Here is a 15,718-nt window from a genome sequence, read left to right on the forward strand (position 1 = left end):
CATACTTTAAGATTCATACACAAACTAAATTCCGGGCAAGTCTTGTGAAGGTACAAGCCCACACTGCTCACACAGTCCAGGCTGATGCTAACTGCTCCTTCCACATTCACTTTGCCAAAAGGAAAGCTACATAAAATCTTTCTCATATTACATTATACAATAGCAATAAGCAATTGGAGAAGTAGTGATATTCATTATAGTATTGGAGATTTTAAAAATGAAGACAAAAAGAGTCTAGGCTAGATCTCCCTAGAATCCTTCAAAGGCAAGGCTCTAGCAATCATTTTTACAATTTTTTAATAGAACAATTGCCATAGATCTGTTTGACTTACTGGAAATGATCTGGGGAATAAAAGAATTATATCCCATTATAGATAAATTCTTGCATCTTCCACACAGAAGGCAGAATTTAAAACTCCACTGAGAAAAAAAATCCCCTGTCACAATTATGCCAACACTTAAAGTTTCAGATGCTTGTTTTATAGTCACATTATTAACTCTGATAACAGGCCAAGGTCAGTACACTGATTAAAAGATAACCTGTAAGCCTAGATATGAGTTACACAGTGGTGTTAGAAGGACTGTTTTTTGAACATCAATTGCTTTACAGAAACTTCCTTTCATATTACATTATCAATTTTATTGGTAGCATTAGATTCCCTGCTAATACTGGACTTAAAAGAGAACCCCTGGGTGCCAAATTTCCTCTTTTTTATCCCACTGTGCAAAGGATAATTTCCACATATCCAAAAATTCATTATGACCTTCATACTTTCACTGTCTGCTGAGATTATTTCTGAAGTTCTGTGACTCTACTCAGTTTTAAGCAGCTTCCTATTATATTATATAACATTACATTATGTTGAAATAATGTAGAATTTCTTCCCTAAATTAAAATGGTATTGAATTATTTTTGGTGTGCATCCTTCCAATTGCAACATTTACAGCAGGAAACTGAACCACAACAACTATAGTGACAACTCCAACCTTCTTAATAACGTGATGTGGCTGTTCAGTGCATCAGCATCTTAATTAATGGAATAAAAAATGCTATCTATTCAAATAAAATGTTTGCCAGTCTAGAGTGAAGTGCCATGAAAACAGGAAAGAAAAATAATTGGGTTGGAGAGTAGAATTTTCAAATGTACATTTCTTTAATTTAAAGGGTCTGAGGCTAGAGAAGGGGGAGTTCTTTCCATTTAATGACTTGAGCACAGTGTGGTTTAAATAGCACATTTGATTTGGGAATCTATTAGCTGATAATGACTCCACAGAGAGAAAAAAAAATTGGATTCACTTATTACTGGTCTGATTAGCAATATCTGTAATTCCATGAAGTTGTAAAATAGCCCAGTATTAAAACTGAGCTATTTTCTATCACTTGCAGAAGCAGAAGCATAAACACAGATAGATAAGTTCCTATGTTAAACACACTCCTGAATTCGGCAGTACTTTTACTGCCACTAGGATTAGGAAAAATTATATTTGTTTACGTACATAGACCCTCAGTTTTGAAAAGTATTTGTGCTATGCTCCATAGGTACTAAGAGATGGATAACAACAATCTGGCAAAGTTGCTATTTAAACAAAGAGATGAAACTGCTATTGAACAAAGAGGTGCAACTAAATTTCCAATAAGGAAATAAAGCCAGTGTTTGATTAATGACAACACTGATCCATATTGGTAAAGAAACCTCATTAAAAGAAACTGCACTTTAGTGATTATAAATGTAAGAACAGGAAAGGTAAATATAATTAAAGGAAAAATTAAAATCAAAATGTCAATCTGCCTTTCACTTAGAACATAGTAAGTTGTCTTGTAAACTAAAAGGAGAAATACTCATCTAAAAACAAAGGAAGATCCTCCCAGACAAACTGATACTAAGTTGTATTTTATTGAAGTGGTTCTAATGATGTTTTCTTAAATTTAGAGCAGCAAATAGAATGGAAATGGACATAACTATGGTCATACAACAGAATTCAACCTAAATGATGATCAGTGCTTTAGAATTGAAGTAGCACTCCTTTCATCTGATGAACATTTAAAGACACAACTGACAGGATCTGACAGCCTACCAAAACACACATTTGAACACATTGCAACAGAAAGTCTGAGAACTAAAAATTGCATGCAACAAAATACATGGAGCACTGAAATAAAAGCCTACCATCAGAATAAGGCAACATTTATTTTCATTAAGAAGCAATAAACCATGTTATCTACTAGTCTGCAGGCCTAAAACCAAAGAAATTGCCAATGATCCTGTCTGGCCACAGGCTTTGGATGAGATCTGCAGGCCTGTAGCACTAGAGCTCATCATCATATTTTCTCTAAGCTAGTCTTTGGCTTTTGTTTAGTTGCTTAGCTGCATTAACAACCAGTAACTTAACCATCTGTTTTATATTTAATTTAGCTATGTGATTGCATGGGCTAGGGTTTACCAGTATAATAATTTTGATATATTTCTGTACCTATCATATCTATTCTGCAGAGAATAGATTGTATTCTGTTATTGTATAAAAATGTAGGGTAGAGGACCACAATCATGGGATGATAGCAGAGATATTAAATGTACAGGCACAGGTTGACATCAGAGGAAGCAGGGCTATAAGTAACTCACTATGTCAATTACCACTTGTTAAAGTGACTCCAGGGCCTGCCTAAAGCTGATTTTAAAGAACAAAGGAAAAAAAAAAAAAAGTAAATAAAGACATCAAAGAACACGATTTCTACATCTGTGCAACAGAAATATACAGAGAAGTTGCAGGACAGTAAACCAAGATCAGTATTAAGGCTCTGAGAGTACCAACAGGTCATAACTGCATTACCCAGTGAAGAACCACTCACACTGCCAGTGAGACCAGGAGTCCCTTTTTAGCCTCCAGGTACTACCTGAGCTACACCATAGGAATATCCATACCTGGACCCACCCTATATTCTTTCCCACTTACAGATTATGCTTCCTGGCTTGACATTGGACCCAGCTCATCCCTTCCTACATGATGACCTCCAGACAACCGGCCGAGCTGGCAGTGCTACCAGCACTACTCGCTCTGTGTCTAAAGTGGGGAAATGAGGCCTTAAGTTTTAGCTTTCATATTTTCCAGATTCTCTACTGCATTAGTATGTAACTCTGAACTTCATATAAAGTTTTAGAAAGTTCTCTTCACAGTTTGTCTAACTAATTAGACAAAACAATCCTTTTCCAGCCTGAAAACCAAGGACACCATTGCAGCTCTGGGCCCGAAAAGTATAAGCAGTAGTAACTTGAGGAGTGCAAACTGGGAGAATGGATCATAACCTGAAGATGTAATTGGACAATTACCCCAAATATATAAAGCAACCAAAACTTATAAAAGTGTAGGAACGTGTGACCCGTTGTCCATCTGGGGTGTAGCCTTGGCCAGGCCCTTGTACTGTCCAACGTGTATAGTTTGAAGACCTTTTTAATGAATACCTACTTTATTCCTTTAACACTGTCCAACCTCTGCTCCAGGTAGCCTCTCAAGGCATCAGGATGGTGCCTCAGTATCATTACACCAGGTAGAGCTAATCAATACACGTGATTTAATTTAATAACAGGTGCCATCAAATAGATGCACCTGTTCTTCCAACCACTAAGTCTGAGGCAGCTTTGTTATCTGAACAAAGAAATATTACACATACTCATTGCATTAGAGATATATATACAAAAGCCAAAGTTCCAATGGTGAAAGAAAAACCTGAATGACAGCAGTCATTGCTGAGGTGAGAACAAGTTGCATCAACAAATCACATCAAAGCTGTTTATTTTTACTTCAACCCTGACCTAGCAAATACTGATTTTCCCAGTGAATAGAGGTATGAGCTTTTATGTGAAGTCAATTATGTATGAATCCATCCACATGTGGCCCATGCTGCTACATGTTACTGATAGTGCCCTTCTCCCTGCAGTGAAATTACTGTCCCATACAATGAAAGAGAAATTAATTCAGTTCATAAAAACAGTCTGCTCAAACAAGCATAAGCAATAGGATTCCACATAAAACACATTTACACATGAAAAATATAATTTATCACTTTTTGAAATATCTAAACATTAAGGCTGAGAATGTCCCTTACCTCCTCTCTTGTTTAACTTGGCATACCCTGGCACATAGCTGCTTGTCATGGATGATGAACTGCTGAAGGAGGAATGGGGTAATGCTGAGACCAGAGGTTCATCACACTTTTCTGAAACACAAGAAAACAGGTTCACTTTATGCTCTTAATTATTCATAGGTTTTAAGTGACAATGGGCCCTTTATTTTCCCCCTGGGTGATAACACATCCTTGTTATTTTGTACATGTGGAATGCATGTAGCTACATCATAGCTTTTCAACAAAAAACCCTACAAACACAAACCAATCATACAAACAAAAACTCAACTTAAAATCCACAAGAAAGCCTGCAAAAAACCACAGACACACACACTAACATGAGGAAATAAAGACTGCAACCATCGACAAAATAAGGTACTAGTAATATCTAACCATGAGCCATCACTCTCCTTAGGGATGCAGTGTTGAACAAAAAGCCTACCCTGATATATCTGAGATGTTTTTGATGACACAAAAATCTGGTGCTAAAAAATTATTATCATGACAGCTTCTAAGAAGTAGATAAGATACACATTTTCATTGCTGTAATAGGAGTGCTGATAAATCTGATATACAAAAAAAAAAAAAGAAAATAGGGAACATTAATGAATGCCTATGAATTATCAGATACTACAGATTCACTAAAAAAAACCTATACTGACTAATCTCTACAATTCATTTCTGTACTTCACTTCCATTTTACCTCGTTATAAAGAAGATTAACTTGGTATTAGCATCTAAAATGGGAAAAAAACCTCAAAGTCAGTATCTTAGCCTTCCTATGAAGAAAAAAAACTGTAAACCAAATCTCCCTCTTTTGTATGATACAAATTAGAATGAAGAGAACTGGCTCAGGATTTTTCAAATACTTAATTCATGTACTGCTTTTTGTTGAGCTTTTGTAGATATTTCGACAGATGGGAGAAATATGTAGCTTAAATTACTCATTTGCAACACAGGTAAATCTAAAAAAATGCTTAGCATACACCAGTCAGCCCAACTAATCTTTTTAAACATATACACTGCAGCACAGTCTTTGCTGTAAGTGGAAATATCCTCTATGTATCTAGAAAGCATTAGGTCACCATAGGTGGCTCACAATACGTCTCTATATCCATAAGCAGCATATTTGGTGCTCAGCCACAGCACATAGTTTTGGTACAATTAAAAACCAGTAGTTTGGTCAGACTGTATCACATGTGGACACCAAATTAATCCTACCTTCTAAAGAATTTTATGAGGAAAAAAAAACGGATTCTGAGTGAATCAAGTAATAAACAATGCAATTCTCCTAAAATGTGCAGTCTCATGTAGTGAAAAATAAAATTATTTTCACTGAATAGAAACTGAAGTACAGAAATACAAAAGAACATTCATTCAGTAATCAGCATTTTGACATTTAACAAAGAAAATAAGTGTCCTTTACAAATCTCCAAGTTAGCAAACATTAACGGAAAAAAAATCCACACAAGCACAAGCAGGAGTAAAGGGCAGCTGCTTTGGACTGAATTAAAGGATAATTCCAATGACTTTTAAGATCACTACCACAGTATTTAATGATGGAATTTTGACAAAGGAAGATAAATGGTTTGAAACCTTATTGCTTATACCACAAACCAGAAAGATCGATTTCCTCCTGACTCTGCTTTAGCTGCAGCAGAGCAGCACATTTGATCAGAAGCCTGGAGCTGGCTGCTCCTCACACCACACCTCTCCAGCAGCACACACCTCTGCCTGGCAGCAGAGATATGACACACAGGAAAGCCCTCTGTTCTCAGATCCCGAGTGCCAGGTTGCTTTTATTTCAGTCAAGGGGGTACAAGGTTAGAGCTAAGAACAGAAGTGAGTAGCAGACTGCCAAAATTGTCAATTTTTATCCTAAGTGCCACAATCGCATAAATGCAGAACTACTTGACAAAGTTTTTCTCAAGTATTTCTTTATCTATTGGTTTATTGTCTGCAGATCACAATAACTCTCTTTAACTTGCAAAGTGCTTGTGCTGCACCTCTTTTTTAGCATTACCTAGCTAGGGACTCGAAGGCATTTGCCATTAATCCTGTTTTCTGGGTAAAAATGGAATGAAACATTTAAAAGCAGAACAACACACAATCAGAAGTTTTAAAAATACATAACAAAATCTCTTTATATAATTTTGTATGCTTGTATTACATGATATTTAACCTTAAAGAAAAAAAACATGTTCTCATCAGTAATGAAATGTACTTTTGTTCTGTTTCCTGAGGGCTTTTAAATACATTTTGTAAAGTAAATTGTTAGGTTTATACAATTTCCTGCTACCCATAGCTTCAAACTGGGGTGGGAGGAAAAACCTGCATCTTCCTGGAAAAATATTAGAATAATAAAACTTAGTTACAAAAAGGTGTTAAATTTATATAATTTGATTTGTTACTTATATAATGGGAGGCTACTGTTTACTGTAGTCTAAAATTTGTGAAATAAAAGATCTTAAAACATAAACTTTTAAAAAGTTATTTTAAAGACGTGAGCAAACTCTTCATTTCTGCAACAAAAATAAATATAAATTTTTGACATTGAGCTCAGAAAAAACATGAGATGAAAAAAAGCCTCTCCCAACAATAGAAGCTCATCAGGCCTTCAGATCTTTTACTGGTTCCAGTAGCTAATGAGAAATTCTCCTTCTTTCAATTTGACAGCTGTTGTATTTGTGCTAGCACTGAAGATGCACAAAAGGAAATATGGAAAATTTATTTTGAATGAATACTAATTTCTAAATCATTAATGGTCTGCCTTATTTCTGTTTCACTAACCCATATTCTTGGCTTATTCTTTCTTAAAGGAATAAGACAGAGAAGCTTGACTTAGTAAAAAATAATAATAAAAAGAACCCAAACCCACAGGGAGCCTCCCTGTTTTTGCCGCTGTGGTCGCAATTTTTACAGGCAGCAATAAATATACTTCATATGATGTATGTGTGCTTCTGAAATATTTAATCTGAGCCCTCTGATTTCTTAATTTGGTTGCAATCATCTATACTGTGGTGGGGGCTAAGAAAAAACCCTGAGTTGATACCGTTTGCCTTCACTGCTGTTTGGAACTGTAATCCTGTCCTATGTCTATTTTGACATACCAACTAATAGGAAAAAATATCACTTTCTCATTGTTTTAAAAAAACATGCCTCCCAATCTGCCTGCTCATTTAGGATTTAAAATATGGGAAATTCACCATAAATGCGTATGAATCGTATGGAAGGACTATATTTCAGATTAATACACTTAAAAAAAGTTATTATATCTCATAATTAACTCATGACTTTAGGTCCAACAGAACAAAAGTTAAAAGACTGCTTACATAAGCTAATATTTCTAGCCCTGTATGAAAGTTTCACTAAATATATTGCACTATTTAAACTTCAGTCAGAATATGAATTACTGCTATACCACAGATTTAAGAGAAAAAAAAAATCCTTGGGAACCTTTTGTTCTTCCAGCAGTTTTAGTTACTCGCTGCAGAATCCCATTTTTCACTTACTGTAACCAGAATCATATATACCTTCCTGTTACTCAGATATAATAGCCTTCGCCATATAAGTCCATGCACTGTGGCCTGTTAATCAATTACAGAGCACACTCTACTGCCAGCATGACAGCAGGAAAGAAATAAACTCTCCTCTATTCCCTTTATCTCAGTGATATATTAAAGGCCAAGGCACCTCAGATTCATTTAAATGCTAACTTTTTGAAGCAAAAAGACACTTCCACTCCACTCTATTCTGTTTAGATCAAGCGAACTTATAACTTTGTCATAGGTATGATGACATTTGCTACTCTGACTTCCCTATTCAAAGGGAAATAACAAGTATAAGTCCATCAAAAAGAAGTCTTCTTAAGATTCTAATAGATAGATCAATGGAATGAAGGCCACCTAATGACAATAAACACAAATGGAAAACATCTGCAATCCCCAATCTTTAAATTCCTCAAACCCAAAAATCCATGAAACAAAATTGTGCTGTGCATTTGCTCTCTTACGTGTTCTCTCAGGCAGAGATGCCAGATGAGATGTATCTCGTCCTGCAGCCTCTCATATTTCTGGCATTCACACTCAACAAAGAAAAATATCTACCCATTATTTCCTGTTTTACAGTCTATTTACAGCTTATTTTTACATCCTACCCATCATACTGGAAAAACTAAAAAGGGCCTGTCTCCTATTTTGCCTACAATTCCTTTAATTTCCACTTACTAGTCTGTGAACTATTTGGGGAACAAGGACCACATTATTTGAAGGGACAGCAGTTGATTGCAGCACAAAGCAGACCATATACACACGAACTCTCTTATCAACCCCATAGGTTATTAAAGTTTATCCTCACTACACCAATCACTTCAATGACTTTTGATGGGCAAAGCAGAGTAAAATACCTTGATGCTTCACTTCACAGAAATCTGTTGAAATGCTTCCTGATCAATAAACAGGTCACCTGTAAAGTTGCTGACATATCTCATCAAAGTAGTCTGAGTAGATAAAAAAACCCCTAATCTGCAGTTCATCTGTGTCTTCTTGACATTTGTATCTAGCAGTAGGTAAGAATGCATAAAAACTAACTAAAAATACTAAGAAATGGGAACAATATACATTTATAGTCACAGGTAGTTTTTATTAATAACTTGAAGCTGCATCAGAGGGTGTCTCAGAAGTTCTTCCAAAGAATCTGTCAGCATAGTAAAAAGACAGCTTTGATGGGTACAGTGGTTATAAAAATGAAAAATATTTGGATACTGATAACAGTAATTCATCAGAAATAAGTGATGGTGACTTACTAAGTATGCTTTTGAATAAGAAAGGTTTTTACATCACATGGTCCAGTGTGTACTGAGGAACATACCTTTAAATAAATACCAAATCCCAAATCCACAGTTCACCGCTCCTGCTTTAAAATCTTCAGTCAAGATTTCCTATCAAATTTAAATCTAGGACAACAATTTTGCTGAAGGATAGATCAAAGACACAAACACGCCGCCAATAAAAAAATTACTAAACAAAGCTGTTTATGTCAGAAATGAACAACTTTGATTCAAAAAGGCAGATGACTGCAATGTCAGTATTGTATTCTGAATTAAAAATAACCATAATAAATCACTAGCAGAAGATGGAAGAGGTGACTCAATCTGTATCAGCATTGAAAAAAAATCATTGCCATGAAATATCCAAAGCTCTGACACTCTAACCAAAAGTCCTAATCAGTTCTCTTTTACACTAGACAAACAGAACATCTACAATACAAACCACAATTTCTGAATGATTAACAGTATATCCAACTAATTAATTATACAAGAATGCCTGTTAAGTGTAGGGGGAAAAAAGTTATAAGCAATTTCAATCTTTACTTGTAACTCAAAAGACTCCTGCTTTAATATGAATTCCAAAATAAATGGTAGGGAGCAAGGGAGAGAATTATATCATCTGGGTTTAATTTGCACTGTGTGCTAAATGGTAGTTATCCTAAACACATTTTTCCCCTCCAATTTGAATACATAATTCCACTGTAGTGTGCTGAGGAGGAAGAATGAGCCAGCAAGCACTTCTGAAAAGCAGTCATGAGATTGCAAGGACACTGTGAAATGTGGGTAAGTACATATGGGAACTGGCACATCTCCAATGACAACCAATAGGAATATTAATGCTGCTGGTTTGGATTGCAGTGTATTATTATGCTGAGACAGCCTCACTTTCTATATAGCACAGGCAGGTTTTATAATCCAAAATAAATACTAGAATACACCAGGTTTAATTTAGAAGCCTGTGTCTCCTGAAAGAGTAGGAATAAATAAGCACAAGTTGTTAGAAAATTTTATGCACTATTTCAAATGAACTTTTAAAGTGATGCAAGACAAAAAGCAGGAGATACTTCAAAGTAGCTCATAATCAATGGGAACCCCTTCAAAAAATCAAATTTAGCAGCAGGTGTTATTGAGCACAGTTTAATTTCATCCTTTGTCCTGTGTCACAACCCTGCTGCCTGATACGGTATGCCTCTATCCAAACTTTAGATCATGTGTGACAGCAATGCAGATAAATAGCTGAAAAAAGCCAGGTAGAGTATACCTCATGCTCTCAAGTACCTAAGTCAGAAAGAAATCAGTGAAGAGTTTATCATAGATAACCTTCTTCTATGGGGAAAACAAATACTTGCCTGTCAGGTGTATTTGCCAAAGGAACCAGCCGTTGATACATTTGGGCTGGTTCAAACAAACAACCTTCTGCCTTTCAATGTTTTATTGTGCTTTTCTTGGCTTGGAATGCAGTTTAAAGAAAACTCACCATATACTGCTACTTTATTTTTCTCTTTCTTGGGATAACAAGCTAACTTTACTCTTCCCCAAGTTTCTTGAGGCTCTTTAGATAGTAAATAGGGATGATGGTTGCTAGAGTAAAGCTTATTTTTTTCAACCTTTTCTGTCCCACCTATTTCCATATTGCAGAAGCTAGCAGATTCTCCACATGACATTTCACACAACACTCTTGATGGACTGTTTAGGAGTCAAATTCACATTCAGCTTTGTGAGCAAATGCACCCAAGTGTCACTGAAGCTCTTTTGAAAGTATTGCTCAAGCTCAGCTGTAATCTAAAAGATTAGAGCAACTCATTTTGATCACCTGGGATGTTTCAAATTTTACTTCAAGTTCCACATAATACATTGCTGCTCAAAAGGTTAGCTGCTTATGGAATGGAAGAAAACGTAGCACCTCTATTTCCCCCTCCAAGGTGAAATAATAAATTACATTAACTTGGTGGTCTTCACACAAATCTTAAGCATTAAAGGTTACTTGTTTTGAGGTTAATATCAAGCCTTTCTTTAGAGGTCTGTGAGCAAAGGAACAAGTATCAGAAAATTATTTTTTTATAGTGGTTACTTTGCTCAGAACAGTGAACAGGCAGTAGGATCTGTTTCTTTGTTCTGGTTCTGAATCAGGAATTCATCTCTAGGTAATACTGAATACATCACCAGGGCCATTTCTAAAAGTGCATGTGGATGCCCTAAGACAGATAGTACTTTACAAGATTTTCCACAATATCTTTTCACCTGAACTTCATTTCTGATACCTATTGACCAATTTTTAGAGTAACCAATGACTTAATAATCTGAAAGGTCATGGTATGGCTATAAATTTTGATTGGTAAATATTACCATCTTATTCCATCACTAGGCCCAGGTTTTGAATAAGTAGGAAAACGTTCTTGGTTTGAGGAATTTTTAATAAACATTTTTAAACAGCCCTGGGAAACACTGGAAATGAAAATATCATAAGAATTGTATCAATGTGCAATGTACTACATGACTACTATGAGACATTCCTGGATGCATTGCCATTGTCAAGTGATGTACAACATAATCCACAGTACTGTCCAAGCTTCTGCTTTTAACCACTGAAAATGAGAAAAGGGTTAAAGCTAACATAATTAATTACTGTGATTTACAACTTAACCAGTGATATTAGGATTTATTTTTTAATTAAATTATTCAGTATGGAATCATTGTAAATATAAACATATGCAAAGGCAGCCTCCTGAAATTAAAATTTATCAAAATTTCAACTTTTCACAAAGGAAAAGTTGAAAATTTGCCTAATTCAATTTTTCAGAAAAGTATAGTATTAAATTCTTCATTTATCAAAGTGCATATTTAGTATTTTACATTCACAAAAAACAATGCACATCAAAACTAAATGTATGCATTATTATATCATTTAGTAAAACTCAGTTTTAAATTATTTTTTTTAAATATGGGGGTTTTATAGTGTCTAAGCTTATCTACAGTAAGCCTACCTAGACAGCTGGTGTTGGCTTGAGGTTGAGGTTTGATTTGTTTTGGGTTTTTTTGTTGGAAGTGAGTGGACAGTGACAGTTTTTACATAACTCTAAAACACCAGCCCACCTGGATTGCCTCGGGTCTGCTTTAGTCTACAGTCCCTCGGGAATTCATCAAATGTTCCCACCCTTTTTACTGTGCTTTTATGAACACGTTTGTAAACTGTTTTGCACCCTGTGAAACTCAGTTGTATGAGAAACCTGCATCTTTTATTCTCATTTAAATAATCTCCACTACTCAGGTCAATGGCGCCTGGAATAATTGAAAGCCAATCAGTCTGGTTGTATGCTTGGGCTTTCATTAAATTGTCTTTAGTGCATAAGCAACAGTAGGCTATCAATTCTATGCAAAATAGAACTCATATTTTTGCATATCCAGCCCTCGATGACTCTTTGGTTATTAACCTTTTGGCATGCAAATACAGTACTTAACCTTTTCACTACTGAAAACACCTGAGAATTTTGAAGGATTTTTACAGCAAACAAAGCTCCAGCTTAGGTGTCTTTACAGGTATGTTTGATTTTTCACAGCCTGATACCTGAGTTAAGTATGAAGAAACCTGAAGTCAGATTATGCGAAGTTTTAGAATAGCAGGCAGAAGGACCCACAATGATGAAGAAAAAGATCAAGAAAAAGATTAAAATCTTCACAATTTATTTTGCCCACTCTCATCTAAATTAGAAAAATTTCATTAATAACCTAGCCTTTTTTCCTCCTCAATCAACTTTATATCAACTGGTATTGTTGATATGTGTGTGTCTGGCGGGAGAGAGTTGGGTTCGTTTGCATGGGTTTTTTTGGGTGGGGCTTTCTTCTGTTCTTGTTTTGATCCTTTTTTTCAGAACCTAACTATAAAACACTAATGGGTAACAACTAATTTTCTAAATTTTTTCTCAGTTTTACTCTTCATCATTGCTTTAGCAGGTTTCCATCTTTAAAATTAAGCTTTTATCTCTAGCAAAAACAAAATACGTTGGATTTTTTCCTCAAAGTCCTACTTATTTTAATGGTCTCTTTACTTTTAGCAGATATTTATCAACGCAATTGTTCCGAATTTACAGACGTTATACTAGGCTTTATCTAATTTAATTTAATTTAAGCAAGGTCAAAGCAAACAGTCGCTTTAAAATTGCTGGATACTTCAACAATAAGAGCACTCTTACAGAAAGCCAAACATTAATTCACAAACCAATGTATCACAGGTACAGAAAAATAGATGTTTTAGTATATAGAATGAATATCATATAATTAAAAAGAAAAAGTTCAAAAGATTGTATTATCTGCAATGAGGCTATCTACCTACCCACATATTGGTTAAGATGCTTAACATAAGTCTTGTTAAAAAGTTAACTCAGAGCAAAAGCTGCAGATTCCTGTCTGAAGGTATTGCCACAAAACTACACTTTCCCTATAGTAGCTAGGGAGGAAACTGTTCCTACCAGGCAGACAAAATATTTAATACCATTAAGAATGCAAAGTACATTTAGCCTTTGATTAGATGAGAATCAAAATAGAAATTAGCAGGTCATGCAAATGCAGCAGAGAATGGTCTCTCAGTTTGCAAAGCAGAAAGCAAATATCGCTTAAGCTTAAAATCAGGGGTTTATTCAAAAGGATTATTAATTCCATGTTTGTCCATTGTTGTTTACCTTCGTATCCCCGTTAGAGAAAACAGATGTGTCATTTATAGCAGAAAATATCAGCCTACTGTTTATCAGTTGTCTAATGTTAGAAGTGATGAAAGAAGCAAAAGCCAAATAACGCGTGATATATGAATGTAACCTTATTATACTGACAGATTATTCTTTTCCTTTATGCAAAAGACAAAGAAGGTCTAACTTATGTTTTCTGCCTCTTCTTTTAAGATTTTAACCTCCAACGAAGACTAAAATATATGCTTTCTCAAGTCCTATCACTGGTGTATGGGAGGATTAACTCTGATTGCATTTTGTAAACTCTGTTGTTAAAAGCACTCTTTCTCACATTTCTGAAGAAGTATCAAGTGACTAAAGAAATTAAATTGTCATAATACATTGATTTCACCAAAGCATCAGCAAAGTGTTCTGAAAAGGTATTTTTGCTGGTGAAAGAAGCAGCAAAATTTGATCTTTTTCCTTACTCCTGCATTAATATAGGGTATATATGACATATGTTTTGATCTTTTTCCTTACTCCTGCATTAATATAGGGTATATATGACATATGTTTTGATCTTTTTCCTTACTCCTGCATTAATATAGGGTATATATGACATATGTTTTGATCTTTTTCCTTACTCCTGCATTAATATAGGGTATATATGACATATGTTTAAATCATGCTGGTCTTGATTTGATTTTCCAAAACCATAAGCTTTTAAACCATGCTGATATCTTCTGTAGTTTTTAGGCCCAAAATTCTGGCTAGAACTGTGGCTAGGAAAGAAAGAAGAACAACAAAAAAAATTGAGGAACATTTGATAACAGAAAAATATGAACATAGTTCAGATTTCTGAATTCTCTGTATTTTAGACTGAAAAGATCAAGCTGCATTACAGCCAGCCTGTGAGACACAATATTCTCTGAGACTTGTTATACATACTGGGAAACTCAAACCAATTATAGAACGTGGTTATGAATTTTGACACTAGAGTCCCAAATTTTCTTATACTAATACCTTGAAGAAAAGATATATGTAAGTCAGAACAGGCTAACAAATGTTTTCATATGCCGATAAAAAACCTGCAAGTTGGTTCCAATGTGTTCAGCATCCTTAAGCACAGAAGTAACAACACAAAGTACAAATCAGTTCAGATAGGCAGCTTCAATTGCATACCTTCATAGCACACATTTTGTAGATGCACTTTACCATATTCCCCAAGGTTTGAACGCATCTAGCATTTATTAATTAAAGGTAGAATGATTATTTATTTCCCCAGAAATGAAAAACTATATCCCACCATTATGACACTAAGAGACATATCTGAAGCTGAATGGAACATTTTTCTTTCTGATAGACTTACAGGTTGGATAGATGAAAATGCTTGATTCACAAGTGTAAAGTATTTATAGGATTCCTGCTTCTGACACAGGTCCAGGCAACAAGCATCACAAGCAAACTCCTCATCAGTCTGCTTGGATTCATGGTTTTCTAGGAGTAAAATTTGGGATTAAAGTCAATGTTTAAACTAAGGGACTAAATGCCAGAAGAAGCAAATTGCAAACATTTAAAAATATCTGTATGAATGATGGGTCAATTTTTTTCTAAAGTGAGAAATATCAGTCAAAGGCGCAATCTCCAGTTCTGAGATGACAGCCAGTTTCTAATTCCAGAAAATGTGGTGTATCCAAACTCTAGCTGTTAGTTCTATATTCATGGCAGGAAACAAAATCTTGGAGGGGATGGTGAGTCTATGATGGCTTCATCATTAGTGGGAGGAGATACTGATTTTGAGTGTTTCAGGTCTATATTCATTTTAAAAAGGAATTAAATTCCAATGGAAAGAAATCCAGGGTCAGCCGTTATTAACCCCTAAGAGGAGCACAGGAATCAATATAAAAAAAAAAAAAAAATCACGATCAGATGCAGAATTCAAACAAGTTTAAGTGAGATTCAAGTGCATAAACCATGGCACTTATCAGGAAAATATGTATCCAAATTTTAGAGCAGCAGAAATTTTTTGTAAAGTAGGAATATTAGTAAATGACATGTGAGATCCAGCTGTAGGTACAATTTTACAGAAGAAGTTACCATGAGATCTGCTTT

At 35.0% G+C, this 15,718-nt stretch overlaps 1 protein-coding gene across 2 annotated transcripts in view; it reads right to left on the reverse strand.

Moving 5' to 3' along the window:
• The window catches only part of LOC136363380 (contactin-associated protein-like 2), a 226,320-nt gene that overhangs the window by 170,203 nt on the left and 40,399 nt on the right, over positions 1–15,718 (reverse strand). For both annotated transcript variants that reach the window (XR_010743983.1, XM_066322578.1), the window contains exon 2: positions 4,103–4,213. Coding sequence is in view for 1 of the 2 variants with exons in the window: in XM_066322578.1 (XP_066178675.1) it covers positions 4,103–4,151 (49 nt within the window). In the remaining variant the exon portion in view is untranslated. The remainder of the gene's footprint in view (positions 1–4,102; positions 4,214–15,718) is intronic.

This window comes from Sylvia atricapilla, chromosome 1 (assembly GCF_009819655.1).
Source record: "Sylvia atricapilla isolate bSylAtr1 chromosome 1, bSylAtr1.pri, whole genome shotgun sequence".
Lineage (NCBI taxonomy): Eukaryota > Metazoa > Chordata > Aves > Passeriformes > Sylviidae > Sylvia > Sylvia atricapilla.